Raw genomic sequence first — 20,663 nt, forward strand, 5'->3', positions numbered from 1 at the left:
ATTATTCAAGTTCAGCCCTGACTGGTGTAGCTCAGTGGCCGAGGGTGGGCCTGAGAACCAAAGGGTCACCAGTTCCATTCCCAGTCAGGGCACATGCCTGGGTTGTGGGCCAGGTCCCCAGTAGGGGGCGTGAGAGACACATCCACACATTGATGTTTCTCTCCCTCTTTCTCCTTCCCTTCCCCTCTGTCTAAAAATAAATAAATAAAATCTTTTTTTTAAAAGATTATTCAACTTCACTTTCTAAGCTTTCTAACTGGAAAATTTAACATGAACCTTTAGCAAACATGTTTACATAATTTCTACAAACTTGATGTAATGTTGAGAGTAAAATGACTGGCAGAACTGCTGGTGCATCCCTCAGAGCATCTCACTTCTCTCCAGCCGTCCAGTTTTGTTTTCCGCTGTAACAAAAAGATTAGGAACCGCCTCCAGAACCCCTTTGGATTAGGCATTTCTCTTCACAGAATTAACTTCAGATCACAAGCCATACACGAAGCGAGGACATCTCTTTTCCAGGAGCCCCCACCTCCACAGTCACACTCCATACCGCAAGTGAGGCTAGCACACCTTCCACTCGAAGAAAAACTTAACACGCACAGCCTATAAACACCCTTCTTCTTCCCACGGAGATGCCCACTAGCTCAAATGACTCTGTGGTCACACAGCACATTCATCTCAGTTGTGAAAGGGGTTTAGAGGTGACCGACTCCAAAGGGGTCCCTTCATAAGTCAGGAAATTGAGACCCAGTGACAAGCCGACAGAATGCAGCTGGTCAGTAGCATAGTCGTTGCTGGAAGTCAGGTCTTGATAATGCTCAGTTTAGACACTTGATATAACATGTTGACCTGGAACTTTCTCCCTAGAGCTCAGGTGTCCCTGTGTCACTCAAGGGGCCCCCACCCCTGTCCCCTTCTAATGATGTGGGTCCTTCCTCTCCCTGGAACGCTCCTTTGCCCACCCACCACTGAGAAGCACCTCACAGGTGGTGAGAGGGCTTGAGCCCAGAATATTTGGGCTAATAATTATTTGGGCCGTCGATTCGTCTTCTTATGCCTGAATTTCATTACCACAGATATCAGTTAGTCATCCTTTTGGCACTTGGAACTCGTGCTACGAGTCTAAACCTGCTGTGTCTGCAACTTCAGGTGGGGAGCAGCCCGATTGTTACTGCACCTTCACTGGTTTACCTTGAATGACCCCTCACACCACCGAGCAGCGGGATTACGCTAATGCGAGAAAATGCGCTCCAACAGGCAGAACGCGGTCTCAGAAAGATGACACAGGACACACTGTTTCAAAATGCGTACATTGTTTACTTTGAGCAACAGTCCGGGATTGTGAAGGACAACACATGTTCTGAGGATGAGGCTTTTCGTTCCAGGGGCAAGCACCAGCGTCATGCACACAGCTGCAGGTCCCCTCCGAGCACGGCCGCCCCGGCGGGGTCTGGTGAAGACGAAGACCCCCCCCCCCCACCCTGTGCGGTCACCGCCTGGAATCAGTCAGCTCCTCCTCTCGAGAGCAGGAGCCTTGGCTCCTGGGCCGGTCACGTTCGTACCTGGCTTGCTTCTTAAGGTTCGGAAAGAGAAGGCAGTTTCTTTGCTTTGCAGGCAGCACGGCATGAGGCGCAGGCCTCTCTGTGGTTCCGCACGGCACAGGAGGACGCTTTCAGCAGAGGGCGCTGACCGTCAGGGCCACGCCGAGAGGGCGCTGCCCCGTGGAGACAGCCCTGTGTTGGGGCCCGTAGGGGCGCTGCCTGTGTGTGGCCCGTCCACTGGCCTGTCCACAGGTTTGGTGAACCCAAGCAAAGCTGACAGGAAAAGGGGTTTAAGAACCTCAGTACAGAAGATCCTCTGACAGATTGGGAGCCAAATTACTCGTTCTGAGAAACACAATACTAAGGGCCACAAAGCTTCCCTCCAACCTACCACTAGAGAACACCATGCCATGGCCTACAGACCCAGCGCGATCAGGACAGATCAGAGAACCTGTTCTTCAAAAGGAAAAGGGGGAAAAAAAAAAAAAGACAGCAGTACATAAAGTGCTTCTTTTTTAATGAAACAAATCCGAAAGACGTACAGTCAGGCTCGAGTTGTGCAGTTCACAAGCATGGAGGAAACGAACGGAACGGCGGCGGCCGGCGGCCGGAGCTAGCCCAGGACCAGGCTGGACTTGCCCCCGGGGGGGTTCCTTCGGGACGGCACCGGGGCCGGCGCCACCGGGCTGGGCACAGGGGCGGCGGGCACGGGCTTCTCCTCGCTCTGCCCCAGGCTGGCCTGCAAGTCTGTGTCCACGTTTTCTAGGAAGATAGAATGACATTTTAAGGCTACTAACTGTTTCCAGGGGGGACGAAGGACCTAGGTTCCACACATACCTGGAGATGTCGAGAAGAAAGCGACAATCACCAGCCATGTTCCCACCACCCAGAATTAACCACCGCCCACGTTTCGCCGTTTGTCCCCGGGCGGGACCCTTTCCTGTGTGCGTTCTGTCTCAGGAACATGCACCGTGAGGGCCAGGATGGTTTGAATTAGCTAAGCCCCACAGACAAAACTCCAGATCCCTCACCCCATCCACGCCCACGTGGGTTTCCTCGCCCTGCCCTGAGGCCCCACGGCTGGCTGGCTGTCTGCATTCCTCCAGCCCGTCTGTTTCGTGCGTATTCCGTGTGTATTTTATTTCCAACAGGTGACATACAACACCGTTTGTGTTGCGTTTAACATAAACAATATCAGCTTGCTTTTTCCCCACTCTTTGGCAAATTTACCCATTATCTATACACATGGTCATAATTCATCTTGCTTCACTGAACTGCTTCATAGTCTATGTGTGCATATACAGTAGATATCCGTGCAACCCTCCAGCAACAGCAACAAGCGGGAACCGACCCAGCCACTCCGGAGGAGGCTGTGGGGCACGTCCCCGGGACGTGCACCCCTGGGACGTGCACCCCGTCTTCGACCTGGGCAGACATGACTCACCGCCCTGCCCTCCCGGGTGGCTGTGCCACAAGCCGCCCCACAGCCCACGCTGAAGAATGCCCTCCTTACACCTTTGCACAGCCCCCACTTGATGACCACCTCACTTTAATCTCTGCCAAACCAATGGGTGAAAAATGTCACTGTGTTCCCTGTTTCTGTTACATGTCCTCGGTCACTGGGCGAGGCTGACGTGAACTACACAGAGCCATCGACACGTACCAAAGAGTCTGTGTTCCCCCCCGACTGGTAGTGCCATCTCCACTGCCCTGGTCGCCCGCTCCCATCTCTTCCTAAAGGGGCACCTTCCGCATTCCAGTCTCTACAGACTGTGCATTATCATCCAGCATCCTGGGTATTGCTCGGCTGATTCACGGGCTGATCTGTGAGACCCCCAACAAGCCTATATTCCTAACCGGGTAGGTTCCAAAGTCAGAGGAGTCTGGTATTCAAGGTCAGGAGTAACCGCAAAAGAAGAAACTCAGTACTTTCTGTGGGAAAAAAATTTCTATGAAGAGTTCGTTAGTTTTAAGGCACAATATTTATTTTTAATTTTTTTTTAAATGCCAGGCCTCACTGTGGTGTTAAAGCACATCCAACTGCATGCTCTAACACCTGCCTTAGGATAACACACACGCACACACAGGCACCTTTAGAAAACGTGGGAGAAGACAACTGTACAGGTTAACGGCATTGACCCCGGCAGTGACCCCGTCCCTGGTTTGGGAGTTCCGAAACCCTGGAAGGGGGGAAGCCGTCCAGGGTCAGACCTCTGTACGGACCCCCACGGGACACCAGTGACAAGTTCCAGCTTTGAAAAAAAATGCAATTTCTCTAAGTTCCTCAAAAACCAAACGTTAAAAATTCACGTCCCTAAAACCACTCGTACCAGGTTTTGATTTAGCGGACAGAAACCGAGAGTCCAAGGGGGAAGGACGGGGTTTCGGATCAGAACGCGACAAAAATCCCAGAAATGCGCTGCCGCTGCTTCTGACGTCGCATTTTGTGAGTTTGGGGAACGGCCTACAGAAGCAACACAATGGGACCGACACCAGGTTCCGTCCGCAGTGCTGAGCTGGCGGCAAAGACCCACGAGGACGCCTCCCAAGAGGACAGCCCTGGTGGCTGCGGACCGAAGCTGGGCGGGAGAGGGCCGCCTTCGGGTGCCTGTCGCCACACTCCCCGCTGCACGATGGGGGGTCCACGTGCGCCAACGCCCAGTGCCCAAGCCCTGTGCCCCTCACGGAGCCTAGGGAGACATGTCCGACGTGATGCTCCATATACAAACAGCACCCCCCGCCCCCCGAGCACACACACACACACACACACACACACAAAACATTTTAAAACAATCTGACACAGACGAACACAGACCAGGAACCCGGGCGGAGCCAACGAGCGCGCTGTGAGCCGTCCCGTTTCTGCCGCCGGGACCTGACCTCCCCGCTGTCTGCCTGGCCCGGGCAGTGAATGAATGCTCTGTCAGGGCAGGCAGTTAATTTCCTGAAAGTGATTCCTAGGGAAATCGAGCTCATTTCCAACAAATCGACTTGTCTTTTATTATTAATGGAACAGTTCTTTCTGTCTTTCACGGGGAGGTGACATACCAAAGAAGAAGAAAAAAAAATGCACACACGGAAACTAAAAAAAAAACAGCAGGCCTCAACTTCAATGCTCATTGGTTGGAAATAGATACTCCCGCCAGAAAAGATGCAGGTTTGCTTGCTACTTGACCTCATCATCAAGTCTGCAGGGAAATAAGGAACTGAGAGTAAGAGCTTAGAAACTTCTAGAGCAACTTCACAAAGCTTTTGTCTGTTGAACCTAATCATTTTCTTTAAAGGGCTTTAAGCAGAAGTACTGCTACCATAACATCCGCCTTCTAGACTCCTGACTCGCCTTCCTTCTGCGGTGGGTCAGTAACGTGATGAACGGACACCGCTGTCAGCACAGGAAAACAGGACCCCCAGCAAGGGTCAGAGAGTTGGAACCTAAGAAAATGCAGCCTGCCTGAAGGCAGGGAAAGACTTCAGCCCTAAATTTCCTGCACTGTCTCCCTCTTCTTATACTGGGTTGGCCAAAAAGTCCATTTAGTTTTTGCCATAAAATAAAAGACACATTTTTTCATTTTCACCAATAACCTTATTGATTTGGATACTTTGATGCCAGCTATCTCCTGTGTGACAATGTGTGTCCCTAACACTGGCTGTTCTCAATGAATGTCGTGATCTGATCACTGTCAACTGGTCCACCCAACCGTGGCGCACCGTCCAGCGAGAAATCTCCAGCACGAAACTTCGTAAACCACTTTGGACACGTTCCACCGGTCACAGCACCTCCTCCACACGCTGCACTGATTGAATTTCGTGTTTCAGTCGCGTATTTATCTTTCTTGAAATACTAAAGCATAACATGCCGAAAATGTTGTTTCTTTTCTATGATCTTCAATATTAAATTGGCTACACAAAAACTCACCAGTTTTGGACTTCGGGCCAAGATGGAGGCGTAGGTAGACACACTGTGCCTCCCCGTACAACCAAAAGGAGGACAACAACAATTTAAAAACCAAAACCAACCCGAACTGACAGAAAACCCAACTGTATGGAGGTCCGACAGCCAAGGAGGTAGAGAGGACACACTCACCCGGGCCGGATGGAGGGGCGGGGAGGGGCGGCCAGAGCGGAGAGGACGGCAGCGAGGCCGCGGCTGGCGGACCCGGGGGTCCCACGTTCACGGTCAGATAAACCGGGGGGAACAACTGGGGAGCGGGACGGACTGCGAGGGCCCCAGGGCTCCAGCGCCGGGAAACGAAGCCTCAAACCACCGATTGAAAACACCTGTGGGGGTTGAGGCAGCAGGAGAGACTCCCAGCCTCACAGGAGAGTTCCTTGGAGAGACCCACAGGGTCCTAGAACGTGCACAAGCCCACCCACCAGGGAATCAGCACCAGAAGGGTCCACTTTGCTTGTGGGAATCGGGGGAAGTGGCTGAGATCCGGCAGAGTGGAGCAAGAGCCATTGTTCCCTCTGGGACCCTCCCCAAAATACAGCGTCACAACTGCACCACGTGGGTAGCCCCGCCCTGGTGAACACCTAAGGCTCCGCCCCTCACCACGTAACAGGTGTGCCAAGACAAAAAAAATGGCCCAAATGAAAGAACAGATCAAAGCTCCAGAAAAAATACAACTAAGTGACGAAGAGGTAGCCAACCTATCAGATGCACAGTTCAAAACACTGGTAATCAGGATGCTCACAGAATTGGTTGAATTTGGTTGCAAATTAGATGAAAAAATGAAGGCTATGCTAAGTGAAAGGAAGAAAAATGTACAGGGAACCAATAGTGATGGGAAGGAAATGAAATCAAGTCAATGGAGTGGACCAGAAGGAAGAAAGAAACATTCAGTCAGAAAAGAACAAAGAAACAAGAATTCAAAAAAATGAGAGGCTTAGGAACCTCCAGGGCATCTTTAAATGTTCCAACATCTGAATCATGGGAGAGCCAGAAGGAGAAGAGAAAGAGCAAGAAATTATGAAAACTTATTTGAAAACATAATGAAGGAGAACTTCCTCAATCTGGCAAAGGAAATAGATTTCTAAGAAGTCCAGGAAGCTCAGACAGTCCCAAAGAACTTGGACCCAAGGAGGAACACACCAAGGCACATCATAATTACATTACTCAAGATTAAAAATAAGAACAGAATCTTAGAAGCAGCAAGAGAAAAGAAGACAGTTACCTACAAAGGAGTTCCCACAAGACTGTCAGCTGATTTCTCAAAAGAGACCTTACAGGCAAGAAGGGGCTGGAAAGAAGTATTCCAAGTCATGAAAGGCAAGGACCTACATCCAAGATTGCTCTATCCAGCAAAGCTTTCATTTAGAATGGAAGGGCAGATACAGTGCTTCTCAGATAAAGTCAAGTTAAAGGAGTTCATCATCACTAAGCCCTTATTATATGAAATGTTAAAGGGATTTATCTAAGAAAAAGAAGATAAAAAATATGAACAGTAAAGTGACAGCAAACTCACAATTATTAACAACTGAACCTAAAACAAAAACAAAAGCAAACTAAGCAAACAACTAGAACAGGAACAGAACCATAGAAATGGAGATCACATGGAAGGTTATCAGTGGGGGAGTGGGAGGGGGAAAGAGGGGAGAAAGGTACAGGGAATAAGTAGTGTAAATGGTAGAAAAGAGACAGGGGGAGATTAAGAACAGTATAGGAAATGTAGACACTAAAGAACTTATATGTATAACCCATGGACATCAATTAAAGGCGGGAATGTGGGTAGGAGGGGGTGTGCCAGGCAGAGGGGAATAAAGGGGGGGATGGGACAACTGTAAAAGCATAATCAATAAAGTATATTTTTTTAAAAATTCACCAATTTTGTTTTTTTTAATAATTTATTTATTTTTCAGAGAGAGGGGAAGGGAAGGAGAAAGAGAGGGAGAGAAACATCAATGTATGGTTGCCCCTCGCATGCCCCCAATTGGGGACCTGGCCCGCAACCCAGGCATGTGCCCTGGGGCTGGGAATCGAACCAGTGACACTTTGGTTCACTGGCCCATGCTCAATCCACTGAGCTACACCAGCCAGAGAGCAATTCTGATTTTTTTTTTAATGCACATTGATACTACAGCTTTCAGAATACAATCTAACAAAATTGTTTTGAATGAGATTAAAGACAATTAAGCACTACTAGAGCCAGCATACAGGAAAAAAAAAAAAAAGAACTTTTTGGCCAACCCAGTAGATTTCCAAAGCCTTCCCCGTGGCCGTTCCTGTATTTACGCCGAAGATGAAGACAACCTTCCTCATATCCAAACACATCTGTTCTGTGTGAACCGAGCAGAGCAGCGGGGCTTGGAAGTAAGCTTGACAGCAGAACCGGGGCTGACCTCCACTCCACCAGGTGTATCTGGCATCACCAGGCCCCTTCTCGTTTTGTGACAGATAAGCTAAAAGTAGCAGCAGTCAGGGACACAAAATAACCTGGTAGCAACACAGACGGCCATTAAATAACAAAAAGAGGAAGGACCCGTCACACTGCACAATTCAATTGCTGTTTTCCCGAAGAATCTGTAACAAATTGAGCTGGGGGCATTATTACTCAGCAGGACAAATGACACAGTTTTTCATTTTCATCAAGATTCTCAGATATGCCCTGGCTGGTGTAGCTCAGTGGATTGAGCTCGGGCCGAGAACCAGTGTCGCAGGTTCAATTCCCATTCAGGACACATTCCTGGGTTGCAGGCCACGGTCCCCAGCAACCGCACATTGATGTTTCTCTCTCTCTCTCTTTCTCCCTCCCTTCTCTCTCTAAAAATAAATAAATAAATAAATAAATAAATAAATAAAATCTTAAAAAAAAAAAAAAGATTCTCAGATACTTCTCAGGGTTCCCCAAATCCCTAATTCTATTCCTAACCACTGGCCAAAATTAGGAATAAAGATTGCGGCTAAATAAGGTCGGACAGGAGAAACGTTTCAGAATGTGAAAAGCAGCGGAATCGAAAAGCCTAGAAGACAGTTGACCTCCAGAGCACTCCTCTCAGTGGAACAAATCGGACAGGAACAAAAACAAGTCCCCCTTCAGTCCAGTGAAAAGGGGATGTGTCCGCTGAGGACAGGCCCGGGTTACACTCACAAAGGCTCGGAAGGACCTCCGCCCCCACCTCCAGCAAGAAGGACCTTTGGCCCGGACTGGGTGGCTCAGCGGGCTGGAGCAGGGTTCGGTCCCTGGTTGGGGCAAGTATGAGAGGCAACCAAGGGATGTTTCTCTCTCACACTGATGTTTTCCTCCCTCTCTCTCTCCAAAATCAGTAAACATATCCTCACGTGAAGATACAAGAAAAAAAGAAAGAAAAGAAAGACCCTTTGAGAGGACAGAGGAGGAATGTGGTTCTTAGACATTCGTTTCCCCGGCAGGACAAGGCCCACGGGGCCTGTGGAGGTGGAGTCTCACCGAGTCCCTTTGAATCCGGCGGCTACTGCTTGAGCTGTATCAGCTTTGCATTGCCCTGGCCAGTAGTCCTGCTGCACTTGTTAAGGAAGGGTTAATAAACACTTTGAAGACTTAAAATAATTAAGTACCTGATAATAGCTCATACCCACATGGATGGTAACTAAAACTCACATCTGCCTCCCTAAATCGCAATTTACAGGATCGCAGGGCTCCCGCTGTCCCGACGAGTAAGCACCTCAGCATAAAAATCAAACAAAACGCGGTGGGCCAAGGTGAACGGCCAGAGCCCTTCACTAAAACGCTGTCATTAAGGATAACCAGCGCCAAGCTGGTCAGCGTCCTGGTGAAGGATGTTGGTGTTGCCCCTCTTTCTGCACATTTTCTAGCGTCGCTCTCACTGCTGGCCGATACCCAGCGCGGCTGCGTTTGCTAGCCTACCTGTTCCCACGGTCTGTCCCCTCCACCCAGAGTACGCTGGCACTCGGGCACAGCCAGGTTCGCCTTCCCCAGCACGTGACTGGGACCAGAACTCCAATCCGTCCTAAAACCATTTACAGAAGCAGAAATTCGGGCTGCAGAAGGACTCACCATGAATGTCACCTTCTCCCTAGAAAAGACAAGACATTAAACATTGACTTCGGACTTGAAGGTTGCAACATACAAACAAAGCAGTCACAGTTCCGACAGACTACTGTCTCTCGGAAGCCAAGGGTTTCGTTTTGACTCGGTCAAGGTCAGGGCCAGGCTACATGACAATAGGCGACCTTTATTCAGCTCGGGGACAGCGCTGTACAAAAATGCCACCGGACTGACTGCCCCAGGGCCAGCAACACACCCAAAATCCAAAAAGAAATTTAACACCTACCCAATATCACCCCAATAAATTGGATTCTTAAAAAAGATTTTATTCATTTATTTTTAGAGAGAGGGGGAGGGAGGGAGGAAGAGAGGGAGAGAAATACTGGTGCACGAGAGAAACATCAACTGGCTGCCTCTTTCACGCCCCTAGCCGGTGACCTGGCTCACAGCCCAGGCCTGTGCCCTGAGCGGGAATCAAACCGGTGACCTTTCAGTCTGAGGGTCGACGCCCAACCTGCTAAGCCACACAAGTCAGATTAAAAATGAAAACATGTTAACATCTCCACTGCTGACCTGTGACAATGAGCATTTCAGAGGCTCTTGTATCAGCCTGGGAAAGTGGCCAGTCCACCCCTCCATGTTCCCTCTTCCCTCTCACCTGGGGGCGAAGGGCAGCTGACGACCTCAAAGCCCCTCTGCACGTCTCCCCACACCCAAAGGGGGCTGCCGGTGCCTCCCCGTGCCCTGAGACCCCGGCCCAGCAGGACCCCCTCCCAGGCCTTCCCGACACTCAGCTGGGGGCTGTGGGGCGGAGCTCAGTGCCCTGGAGTTCAGCTTAGGACAAACGCGCAGCATCTACCAACAACGGAAACAGTCCCTGCACTCAGAGATGCCGCCCTACGTGCACACGAGAAACTCGGAAGTGAGTGTGGTCCAGAAGCTGGAAAAACCAGCACTGCAGAGGCCAGCCCTGATGGCTGACCAGACATCAGGAGGGACCGAGATCGCCCTGACCGGCCTGGCTCAGCCGGCTGAGCACTGTCCTGCAAAGTGGAAGGTCACCAGTCGGATTTCTGGTCAGGGCACAGGCCTCGGGGGCAGGCCGGTCCCCCATTGGGCAAGTATGAGAAGCGGCCAATGGATGTTTTTCTCCCTCTCTTTCTCCCTCCCTTCCCCACTCTCTAAACATAAATAAATAAAATCTTCAACAAGAACAAGAACAAGAACAGACCAAGATCACGCTGACTCACTCTCTGAGTTCTCTCCCTCTAATGTTCCCATTGCCAATATGCAATGTGCCCCCGCCCCTTCCCTAATAACCCCTGTGGACACCTCCAGCGACAGAACCGAGGCTCTTGGTACAAGGGGTGGGGGTGGGGGGGATCTGATTTCGAAGCAGAGTTGACCTCAGAGCCTGTCTGCAGCCCGTGTGGTCACACCGACCTTCAGATCGAAGAAGTCCCCGGAGTTGGCCTCGGAAGAGTTCCTTCTCTGGGGTCCGGCGGGCTCCGAGTCTTCCCTGCCGCCGCTGGCCTTGGCACCTGCACCAGAACACACTGTCTTGAGGGATGTGGCAGGGGGACCTGCAGCCGACGCCTCTTGAGAGAGTGACACTCTGTGCCGGTCTCCCAGTACAAACCGAGCCAACGGCGTTGGCCAGGTTGAGCGGTGGCTCCAACCTGTGGTGGAGGCACCGAACACACCGGCCCGATGTCACTCCTTCCTCCGATCCGCCCCCCCCCCCCCCCCCCCCCCCAGGGACTCCCAGTCCGTCCCCAGGTTCGGTCCCCGTCTTCCCACCCACGTGGAGCCTTCGCTGTTGTCCATCTCTCGGCGATGACGCTAGGGGTCGCTCGCGGGCCCTCCACCCGCCCTGGGTGTGCCCCCGGGCGCCCCCCCTCGGCCGGCGGCCGCACACCCGGCCGCCGGCCCGTACCTGCCGCCTTGGCCCACGACGGGGGGTTGTCCTCGGGCGGCCCGAAGATGCTGGAGGCCATTTTGTTCTTCCTCGCGGGCTGCTCCGTGGGCTCGTCGAAGCCCAGCGAGAAGTTGGACCCGCCGCCCGGGGGCCGCAGCACCCTGGGAGCAACGACGGGAGACGTGGGTTTCACACCACAACATTTTTCGCGGCAAAGATGTCGTGCAGCACCTCTCCCCTCCATTGCCCTCGCCCCTTCCTCCCCTTCCCTCCCAGACAAGAGCGCGGCTGACGGGGAAGGGAGCCGAGGCCCCGGGGTCCCCACTCGGCCCGGGCGCTCAGACGGGACTTGCGGACGCACGACATCTGTCGTCAGGCCGCCCGAGGGCCATCAGGGACAACAGCTGGCCGGCGGCCCCTTTCTGGACGAGGCCAAGGACCTCAGGGACCGCGCCTCCTGGGCTCAGCTGGAGGGCGGGGGGCGGGGCGGGAGGAGGTTGACAGTCATGAGCACTAGAAAGAGTTGATTCCTGCGTATTTTTTATTGTATTATTTTCCATATGAACAACTGGAAGCCCACTTCTGCCCTCCCTGTGTGTGCAAACAAGTTTAGATGCACGTATGGTTATGTTTCCGCTTTTTGCTCTCAACGAAATAAAAAATAGAAGAATATTCATATTAACCCTGGCTGGCGTAGCTCAGTGGATTGAGCGCGGGCTGCGAACCAAAGTGTCGCAGGTTCGATTCCCAGCCAGGGCACATGCCTGCGTTGCAGGCCATGGCCCCCAGCAACCCCACATTGATGTCTCTCTCTCTCTCTCTCTCTCTCTTTCTCTCCCTTCCCGCTCTAAATATAAATAAATAAAATCTTTAAAAAAAAGTTAACTAGGCCAATGCAGAAGCGCAGGCCAAGGGGATACTAAAGCATCTCCCCTACCTCCCCATCACAGACAAGCCCTGTTGAATCCAGTTGCACCGCACTGTTGTCACTGGGAAACACGAGTGACCTGCCACCGGGGGAGAGTCAGCAAGAGAAAATAAGTCAGATCCGTGGCACGTTCGCCACCCACGTCTGGGTACCACTCACAGCTTTTTGTCCAGCAAGGAGTCTAGTACTTTCAGGGTTTCAGATCTTCCTGCTGCAGGCTAGCTCATCTGGCCCCTCCTTGGAAAAACTCAATCTGACTTGTCCTGGCACCTCTCAGAGCACAGAAAATGGAGATGGCTTTACAGGAAGATTTTCCATTCACTGATTCAATCCCCTTATTTGTTTGTTTATTTTTAGAGGGGAAGGAGGGGAAGGGAAGGAAGGAGAGAAACATCAACATGTGGCTGCCTCTCGCCCGCCCCCTGCTGGGGACCTGCCTGCAACCCAGGCCTGTGGCCCTGACTGCTCAATCCACTGAGCTCCACCAGCCAGGGCTGGTTCAATTCCTTTGTTAGGGATAGGAGCAGTCTGGTGTCCATTTCTTCTGAAGTCAGCTTGAGTAAGAAACATTTTTCTAGGAATATGTTCATTTCAGCCAAGTTTCCAAATAAATACAGTTGTCAGTTGTAAACTCAGCTCCTTATGTTAGAAAACAAAGGAAAAATTAAACACTGAAAGTATAACTTCTCTTCTAAGTGCCATACTAAAGGCATTCCCAAGTTTTGATTTTTTTTTTACTATGGTTCCGTTCTAAATATTTTTGCATTTCCATTATTATCTTCTTTGACACATACATTATTTAGAAGTGCATTTTAAGTTTGCAAATATAGGGGTCATCTAGTTTATTGATTTCTAACTTTTAATTATAACATAGACAGACAAAAGTTTTATGACATAAATCCTTTGAAATGTGATGAGATGTGCCTTGTGGCCTAGTATGTGGCCAGTTTTGTAAATCTCTACATGTGATTGGAAAAGAATGTGTATTTGCCGATACTCTATATACCCAGTAGACCCAGCTTGTTAACGGAGCTGTTCAAATCTAATTAAATGTCCTATCCCTTACTGAGAGAATCTGTCAACAACTTCTACTACAATGGGGGTTTCTCAGTTTCTCCCCGGAATTCTGTCAAGATAAAGAGTTCTCTCTCAAAAAGCTTGCCACGGGAGTATTGAGATCAGTGAGGAAAATGGCATTGGATTAACTGGCTAGTCATTTGATTAAACAAACAAAATATATATCCCCAACTCAGTTCGCTTACCAAAAAGTTGCAACTAGGTCAAATATTTCTATTTAAAGACTAAAACAGAGCCCTGGCTGGCGTAGCTCAGTGTATTGAGTGCGGGCTGCGAACCAAAGTGTCTCAGGTTTGATTCCCAGCCAGGGTACATGCCTGGGTTGCAGGCCATAACCCCCAGCAACCGCACATTGATGTTTCTCTCTCTCTCTCTCTCCCTCCCTCCCTTCCCTCTCTAAAAATAAATAAATAAAATCTTAAAAAAAAAAAAAAAACTAAAACAAAAATGCTGGGAGAAATTATGTATCAGTGTGTCCTAGTCTTGAAGAAAAGGGCTTTCTTTCCAAGGATAGGATGAAGGCCAGAAATCGTAAGATGACAGATTAAACTTGGCAGAAACATACACAACATTTGACAAAGGATAATAATATTGCTAGTATATGGAATGCTCTTAAAAATACTTAAAAAAATAACAAGAGAAAAAATGGGCAAAAGTTACTAACAGGAAATGTAAAAACATGGACAGCCTCTAAATGCTAAAAATTGAACCTCACTAGCAAATCGATGAACTTTAAAACAAGGTGATAATTGCCTCTCGGCCCTTTGGCTAAGATCGAATGTAAAACAAAGTGACAGCTTTTTGTTTTTATTTTTATTTTTTGATGATTAGACTGGCAAAGATGAAACTAATGCCAATTCCCAGCATTAATTGAAGTATGAGAGAATAAATTTGTACAAACTTTCCAAATAACACTTTGATCATCTGTATCAAATGTTTTAATTTTGCCTTTTATATGAATCAGCATTTCCACTCCCAGAAGCCATCCTAAGTCAATAACCAGACAGATGCACAAGGAGACTCCTACAGAATAGGTTGGAGAACCTATAGAATAGGTTAACTGTAAAAAGTTGGAAAACCGTAGTTATCCAACAGTAAGGGGTTAGTTATCCAAGTCTGTCCATACAACAGAAAGCTATACACATGAGGCCCTGGCTGCGTAGCTCAGTTGGTTCAAGTGTCCTCCCAATGAACCCAGGTTGCAGGTTCAATCCCCGCTCAGGGCGCATACGAGAAGCACGCCGTGAATGCATCTGCGTGCACAACAACACATCAGCCTGTCCCTCTCTCCCTCTGTCAAGTCAGTAATAACTTTCTTAAAAAAAAAAAAAAAAAGCTAGCCCTGGCTGGCGTAGCTCAGTGGATTGAGTGTGGGCTGTGAACCAAAGTGTCACAGGTTCGATTCCCCGTCAGGGCACACGCCTGGGTTGCAGGCCATGACCCCCAGCAACCGCACATTGATGTTTCTCTCTCTCTTTCTCTCTCTTTCTCCCTCCCTTCCCTCTCTAAAAATAAATAAATAAAATCTTAAAAAAAAAAAGCTGTATACATCCGGGTGAGATTTTCCTTTATTAGTAGATGCAGAAAGTTACCCCAAACCCAGTGAATAAAAAAAGGCTAGAGAACAAAGATAAGCCCGATGATACGTGCTATAAAACGATGCGTACAGAGACGACCACTCATCTGGGCGTGCGGCCGTGGGTAAGCTGCTGAACCTCCCCAGGCCCCAGCTCTCTCTCCTATAAAAAGAAAACACTTATCTGTCTTGTCGGGCGACTGTAAGGACATCATCATACAGGCTGCGCTTGGAATAGTAACGGGGACATGGCGGTCACATGCCCTGGCTATGATGATGACCATAACAGACACAGACTTCTGGTGGCTTTCAACGTCCTTCTTACATTTCATATTTTTCTGTATTGCTATTAATCTAAAATTCTTTTTAAAAGTCCACTTCTGGGTCCCAGGGTTCCCTGACTTGCCATCGACGATACTGCTTTCCCCACACCGGCCATCACGGGCGACCTTTCCCGGGCACCAGCATCCGCACCAGCGTCCGCTTGGGTCTCCAGACAGAAACCCCAGGATCTGCACCCCCCCTGGGTGCAGGTGGACACCCTGGGCTCAGCTCCCTGACTCTGCCCCTTCCTGCCCAGCGGGTGACGATCTGCCCTGATGGCGTGTCTTACCCGCGCTGCCCACAAGCCAGCAGATGCAAGGTGTGGTTAAGCCTCGGCAGGGCCGAAGGAAGTCAGACGGACTTTGCCCACTACTAACGTAGCCTCCTCGCAACCACGCCTCGTTCTCATCGCCCTCTGCACCCATCCGGTTGGGCCGCTTCGCCTGGGCCGCTTCGCCGTTCCACGCGGTTCCGGCTGGACTCCACCGCGGGCCGTTCACTCCCCGCTTCCTCCCACCTGGAGCCCGTCCCCGCTCTTCCCTCCGTGCCTCTCGCACCCTCACCTCGGCCAGGAAGCCGACCAGGAGAGCCCTCTGCGATCTCCAAGAGCAACGGGTGGAACCCGCGAGGTGAAAATCTGGAGCGCCTCTCCTGGTTGCCGGCGTTGGGCGGGAAGGAATGAACGCGCGAGGCTGTGTTCCAATCAGACTTCATTTATGGACACTGAAATCTGATGTTCATGTCATTTTCACAAGTCACAAAATATTCTTCTTGGTTTTCTTTTTTTTTTTTTAACCAACCCCTTATAAATGTCAAGATCTGATGCCAGCTGGGCTTGGCACTCCGGCTGCAGTTTGCCGGGCTCAGCTGTAGCCCGGCGCTTTGCAACCGCCGCACTACAGGAATTTTTTATACACGCAATACCTATTTAGTCAGGGCCGCTGGCCTCTTTTCCCTTAGACTGTCAAATAAAAAAAATGACAACGGTCCTGGCTGGTGGAGCTCAGTGGATTGAGCTCAGGCTGCAAACCAAAGGGTCGTCAGTTCAATTCCCAGTCAGGGCACGTGCCCGGGGTTGCAGGCCAGGTCCCCAGGAGGGGGCACGCGAGAGGCAACCACACTTTGATGTTTCCCTCTTTTCTCCTTCTCTTCCCCTCTCTCTAAAAATGAATAAATAAGCCCTGGCTGGCGTAGCTCAGTGGATTGAGCGCGGGCTGGGAACCAAAGCATCACAGGTTCGATTCCCAGTTAGGGTACATGCCTGGGTTGCAGGCCATGGCCCCCCAGCAACCACACATTGGTGTTTCTCTCTCTCTCTTTCTCCCTCCGTTCCCTCTCTAAAAACAAATAAATAAAAATCTTTAAAAAAATGAATAAATAAAAATCTTTAAAAACTTAAATTAAAAATGACAACAGCCAACACAACAATAGTTATCTGGTACGAATGAATCAAAATTATACCTGTTTTTTGTCAAATGAGCAAAAAATATACTTTTTGGTGTGCCGCAGAATTTTAGTAATTAGTTTGTGTGCCATGAGATGAAAAAGGTTGAAAATCGCTGCTCTGTTCAGTCCAGCAGCCCCACTTTTAAGAGAGCCGAGTGAGGCCCTGAGAAGTTCCTGATCAATTGCCCGACATTAGTTAGCGGACAGAGAAGGGCCCGAAACCCAGGCTCCTGCTTCCAGCAGGCACACAACATGGGCTCAAAGCACGCTGACATGAGCTCATTTCTCTCTTTAAACTACAAACCTACAGCGTTGGTGCTTTGATTCCTTGTCTTGTTTTCTAATCTGAGACTGCCTTGTATTTCTTAAATAGGTCCTCCAGTGTCCTCCCTGAGTCTACTATTTGTGTCTGCCCATAGTGAAATTCAGTACTCAATTTACACTAAGTAAACATGTCATCATTCTTCCCCCAGGGGGTGGGGGAAGATCTACTGTAGTCTTTTGTAACCTGTCAAAGATTTAAAACCCCACTGTTTTTAAAGTCTCAGATTGTTTTTAAAGTCTCAGGCATTAACTATCCACTTAGGTTAAGTTCATTATGGGAAGATAAATGTAATCAGGCATGTATTTTATAAAGATGATAATTTTAGGTTAGCTGAAATTGTTAAATCATAATTGAAGGTATGTTATAAACCCTTAATGAGTTTTCTCTCATGTTACAGTTTGAGGCACTAGGCTTTTAACACGTGCACCCCAAGTCAACAAAGATACTTGAAATATTATCGTAAAAGTTAAGTCGCTTCATTATCTTCCCCTTCATTCCCCAGAGATTAGGGTGTTTTTTCCCCCTTATGATCATAACTTAAACTCTCACGAATTTTTAGCTAGATGAAAATCTTCAGAACCCTAATAGACTAGGAAATATTTTTCGGCCTAAAAGAAAGAAAGAAAGAAAGAAAGAAAGAAAGAAAAAAGACACTAGCACCCAAACACCAGCTTAAAAAAGTCAAAACTGCGACCAGCCCAACTTTTTCAAGGTCTGTGTCCCTCTAGGAACAGCAGGTAGTACCCACTGCGATGACGTCAGTGCTGTGCAGCCCATTTGTAACAGCCAGACGTCCCCAAACAAAGGACTCGAATCATAAGACAGAAATTATGTCAATTTTCCTCTTTAAGCCTCTACTACTCCTTCTCGGCTACACACGCGGTACCAAAACCAGGGTTATGTATCTGAGATTCAACAACAATGACTCCGTGTACTGCAGATAGCAATTTTTTAAAAATTACTTCTTTCTTCTCTCTTTCAATCCCAGAGTTCCCATATGGTCTTTACAGATCATTTCCTAACAGACTAGATGTATAAGGCATTTATGGAGCCAGGAGAACGTTCCTGGAGGAAAGGAGTTGGGGAGCACGGAGGGGGGACTACAGCACGAAAGGCAGGAAGTCAATGAGAGGGCGAAGCTACGGTCCTGAGGTCACAATACTGGAAAGAAACTGACGACAGGAGGTGCATCAAAACACTTCTTTTGCACAACCAAACTCATTGGTCTCACATGCCAAATACACATACCCAAAAACTCATCTGAGGATTCATGTGACCAGGTTCCTGAAATCCTTTATGAAGCACTAAATTGCACTTGACCCCAAAGGATAAACCTCAGATTTTTTTTTTTTACACATTCACATTCCAACCACCACATTCTGAGTCACAGAAAGTTGACCCCCTGGCACAAAATGAAAACCCGAGGTTCAATTTGTCCCCGTGTCCTCTGAAACAAACGATCTCGCTGGAAGGGTGACAACAGAAGAGGGAGTGACCCTCCTCAGCAGTTTCGTAGGTCCGTACTGCCCAACCTCTCCCAGCCTCCCGGGAGCCACACGTGTAGTGTTTAAAAAAATCTTTCCCGTTTTTTTTTTTTTTTTCTGCATTGTGAAAGGGAAAGGAATGAGTTAAAAAAGAAATGTCATTTCCAAAGCTCCCTCCTGACACTCATGGGGGAGGCCTGCTTTTGTCCTCAAGTTCTCCAGCCCCTGCGAGACACTGCTCTTTCACGGCTGCCTTCTTAGCCCCACAAAATGGCTCCCTTTGTGCCACTTGCTCAGGACCCCAAGGCTGGCCATACATGACTGCATGTCACCGTCCATGACGACCAGATGCCCCGAAGAAGTGGAGTCTAAGCTTCCTCCCAGCCTTGAGCAAGGATCCCAGAGATGCCTGCATCCCACCTTTTAAAAGAGCTGTGTGCAATTAGCCAAGACAATGTGAACGTGTTGCACCAGATCCGAACCCTTCCACCAAGTTAGGCAACCTCTTGGGAAAGGGGCCCCGTCCAAACTCTGTGCCCAGTGTCCCCTTCCCCAAATGTAGTGGCGCGAGTGGCCAGAAAGGCCCCGCTTCCCAGGTGGAGACAGAATACGGAAGAGACAATGGATGTCTCCGGCCCCGCCCAAGAACAGGAAACCTCCTCCAGCTAGGGAACCAGGGCCAGGGATGAACTCATTTAACAAACGTCAAAGGGGGAGGCAAAAGAGGTGGGATACAAAGGCCGGGGTCCAAAGGTCTGAGCACAGAAAACCCACTCGAACTGTGGCACTCCCCCCTCCGGATCGGAGGTGGGAGCGGGAAGGGAAGGAGCAGGGGTCTTTCCTTTGTTATCGGAGGGGAGGCAGTTCGCGAAGGGCTGCCGGCTAGGTCCCAGAAAGGGGTGCGAAGGCACGATGACCATCCCCGCCTGACCACAAATGCCACCTGCCAGACCAGCCCCAGTGGGTAGGGAGCCCGCTGGAACAGATCGCTGCGGCCGCGGGATCTGATCTCCACACCGATCATACAGCCGCCACCTGCCCCGAACTAGTGACAGGAGCGCGTGGCCCTAGGGTGGGACAATGGGGCCTGATCGAGGGGCCCCTTAGGCTGCCCGGACACCCGGGGCCAAGACCACTGTCCTGGAGCCCGGCAGGCCACTCGAGAACGGGGAGTGCACAAACCCGCTCGGCACGTCCCAACTTACAACCTGCCGCGCTGTAAAGGCAAGCGGCCCGGGCCATCCTGTCCACTCGCTCCGGGGCAGGAATGAATGAGAGACCAGCAAGAATCGGGCGGGGTGGGGTCGTCGTGCCCGGCTTGAGGGGCGGCACAAAGGCGGGGCCGGCAGCCGAGCAACGCCGCCCGGCTGGAGGCGAGCGTGGCGCCCCGGGCACGTTACTACCAACGATCGACTGTTTGGCCCGCGTGGCCCCGCGGGGCCGAGTCCCTCCCGACCCCAAGCCCTGCGCCGCCCAGGCGTGGCCCCCTCGCCTCACCGAGAGCTGTTCCTGCTGTTCGGGTCGACGCCCTTGAAGGTGGTGGTGGTGGTCATAGCGCCGAGGAGCGAGGTAGGCTGGCGCGGCAGCAAAGCGCTGAAAGGATCGGGTCCGAGGGGCGAAGGGTAGGTCCCCACCCCACGACGGCGACCGCTGCGGGAGCCTCCGCCACCGCCTGCTTGGCCTGCCGCTGCCTTTATAAGGCTGAGATAGCCCCGCCCCCGGCCTGCCGGTATTGGCCGATTCAAACAGCTCTCTTGGCATCTATTGGTTCTCTGGAGTGCCAAGCATTGTGCTGCATCAGGACTGGCTGTGGCGGTCCCTGCTCAGCCAAAACCCGCCCGCTTCCTGGTCGGGGTAGATCTGGGGAAGCTCCCCCTCCCCCACCTCGATATCTCAGAGATGATTGGACAAAGGCCAAACCTGTCCGGCGCTAGGTACGAGTTATGCCTGCTGCCCCTTAAAAAAAGTTACCTGTCAGAGGGGACAGCTCGCTCTGGGCAAGTTGGAACCCACAGTGCAGGGTGGGTTTGTCGTTATACGATACACTTATTTGCTTTAC

At 50.3% G+C, this 20,663-nt stretch overlaps 1 protein-coding gene across 1 annotated transcript; it reads right to left on the reverse strand.

Annotated features, from left to right (window-relative positions):
- Positions 1-1,301: 1,301 nt before the first annotated feature.
- Positions 1,302-20,293, reverse strand: JPT1 (Jupiter microtubule associated homolog 1). Its single transcript, XM_028520571.2, has 5 exons — positions 20,102-20,293; positions 11,463-11,605; positions 10,970-11,067; positions 9,536-9,554; positions 1,302-2,303 (listed from the first exon to the last, which is right to left on the reverse strand). The coding sequence occupies exons 1-5, from the start codon at positions 20,155-20,157 to the stop codon at positions 2,155-2,157; spliced, it is 465 nt and encodes a 154-aa protein (XP_028376372.1). The 5' UTR covers positions 20,158-20,293; the 3' UTR covers positions 1,302-2,154.
- Positions 20,294-20,663: the final 370 nt, after the last annotated feature.

This window comes from Phyllostomus discolor, chromosome 8 (assembly GCF_004126475.2).
Source record: "Phyllostomus discolor isolate MPI-MPIP mPhyDis1 chromosome 8, mPhyDis1.pri.v3, whole genome shotgun sequence".
NCBI classification, from domain to species: Eukaryota; Metazoa; Chordata; class Mammalia; order Chiroptera; family Phyllostomidae; genus Phyllostomus; species Phyllostomus discolor.

Bases quoted from the DNA above. Each gene is read 5' to 3' on its own strand.
- JPT1 (XM_028520571.2), bottom strand. From the start codon at position 20,157: ATGACCACCACCACCACCTTCAAGGGCGTCGACCCGAACAGCAGGAAC. The intron at 11,606-20,101 runs GTGAGGCGAGGG...CGTTGCTCCCAG, and splicing joins AACAGCAGGAACAGCTCTCG to GGTGCTGCGGCCCCCGGGCG. The intron at 11,068-11,462 runs GTACGGGCCGGC...GTTCTGGTGCAG, and splicing joins GTCGTGGGCCAAGGCGGCAG to GTGCCAAGGCCAGCGGCGGC.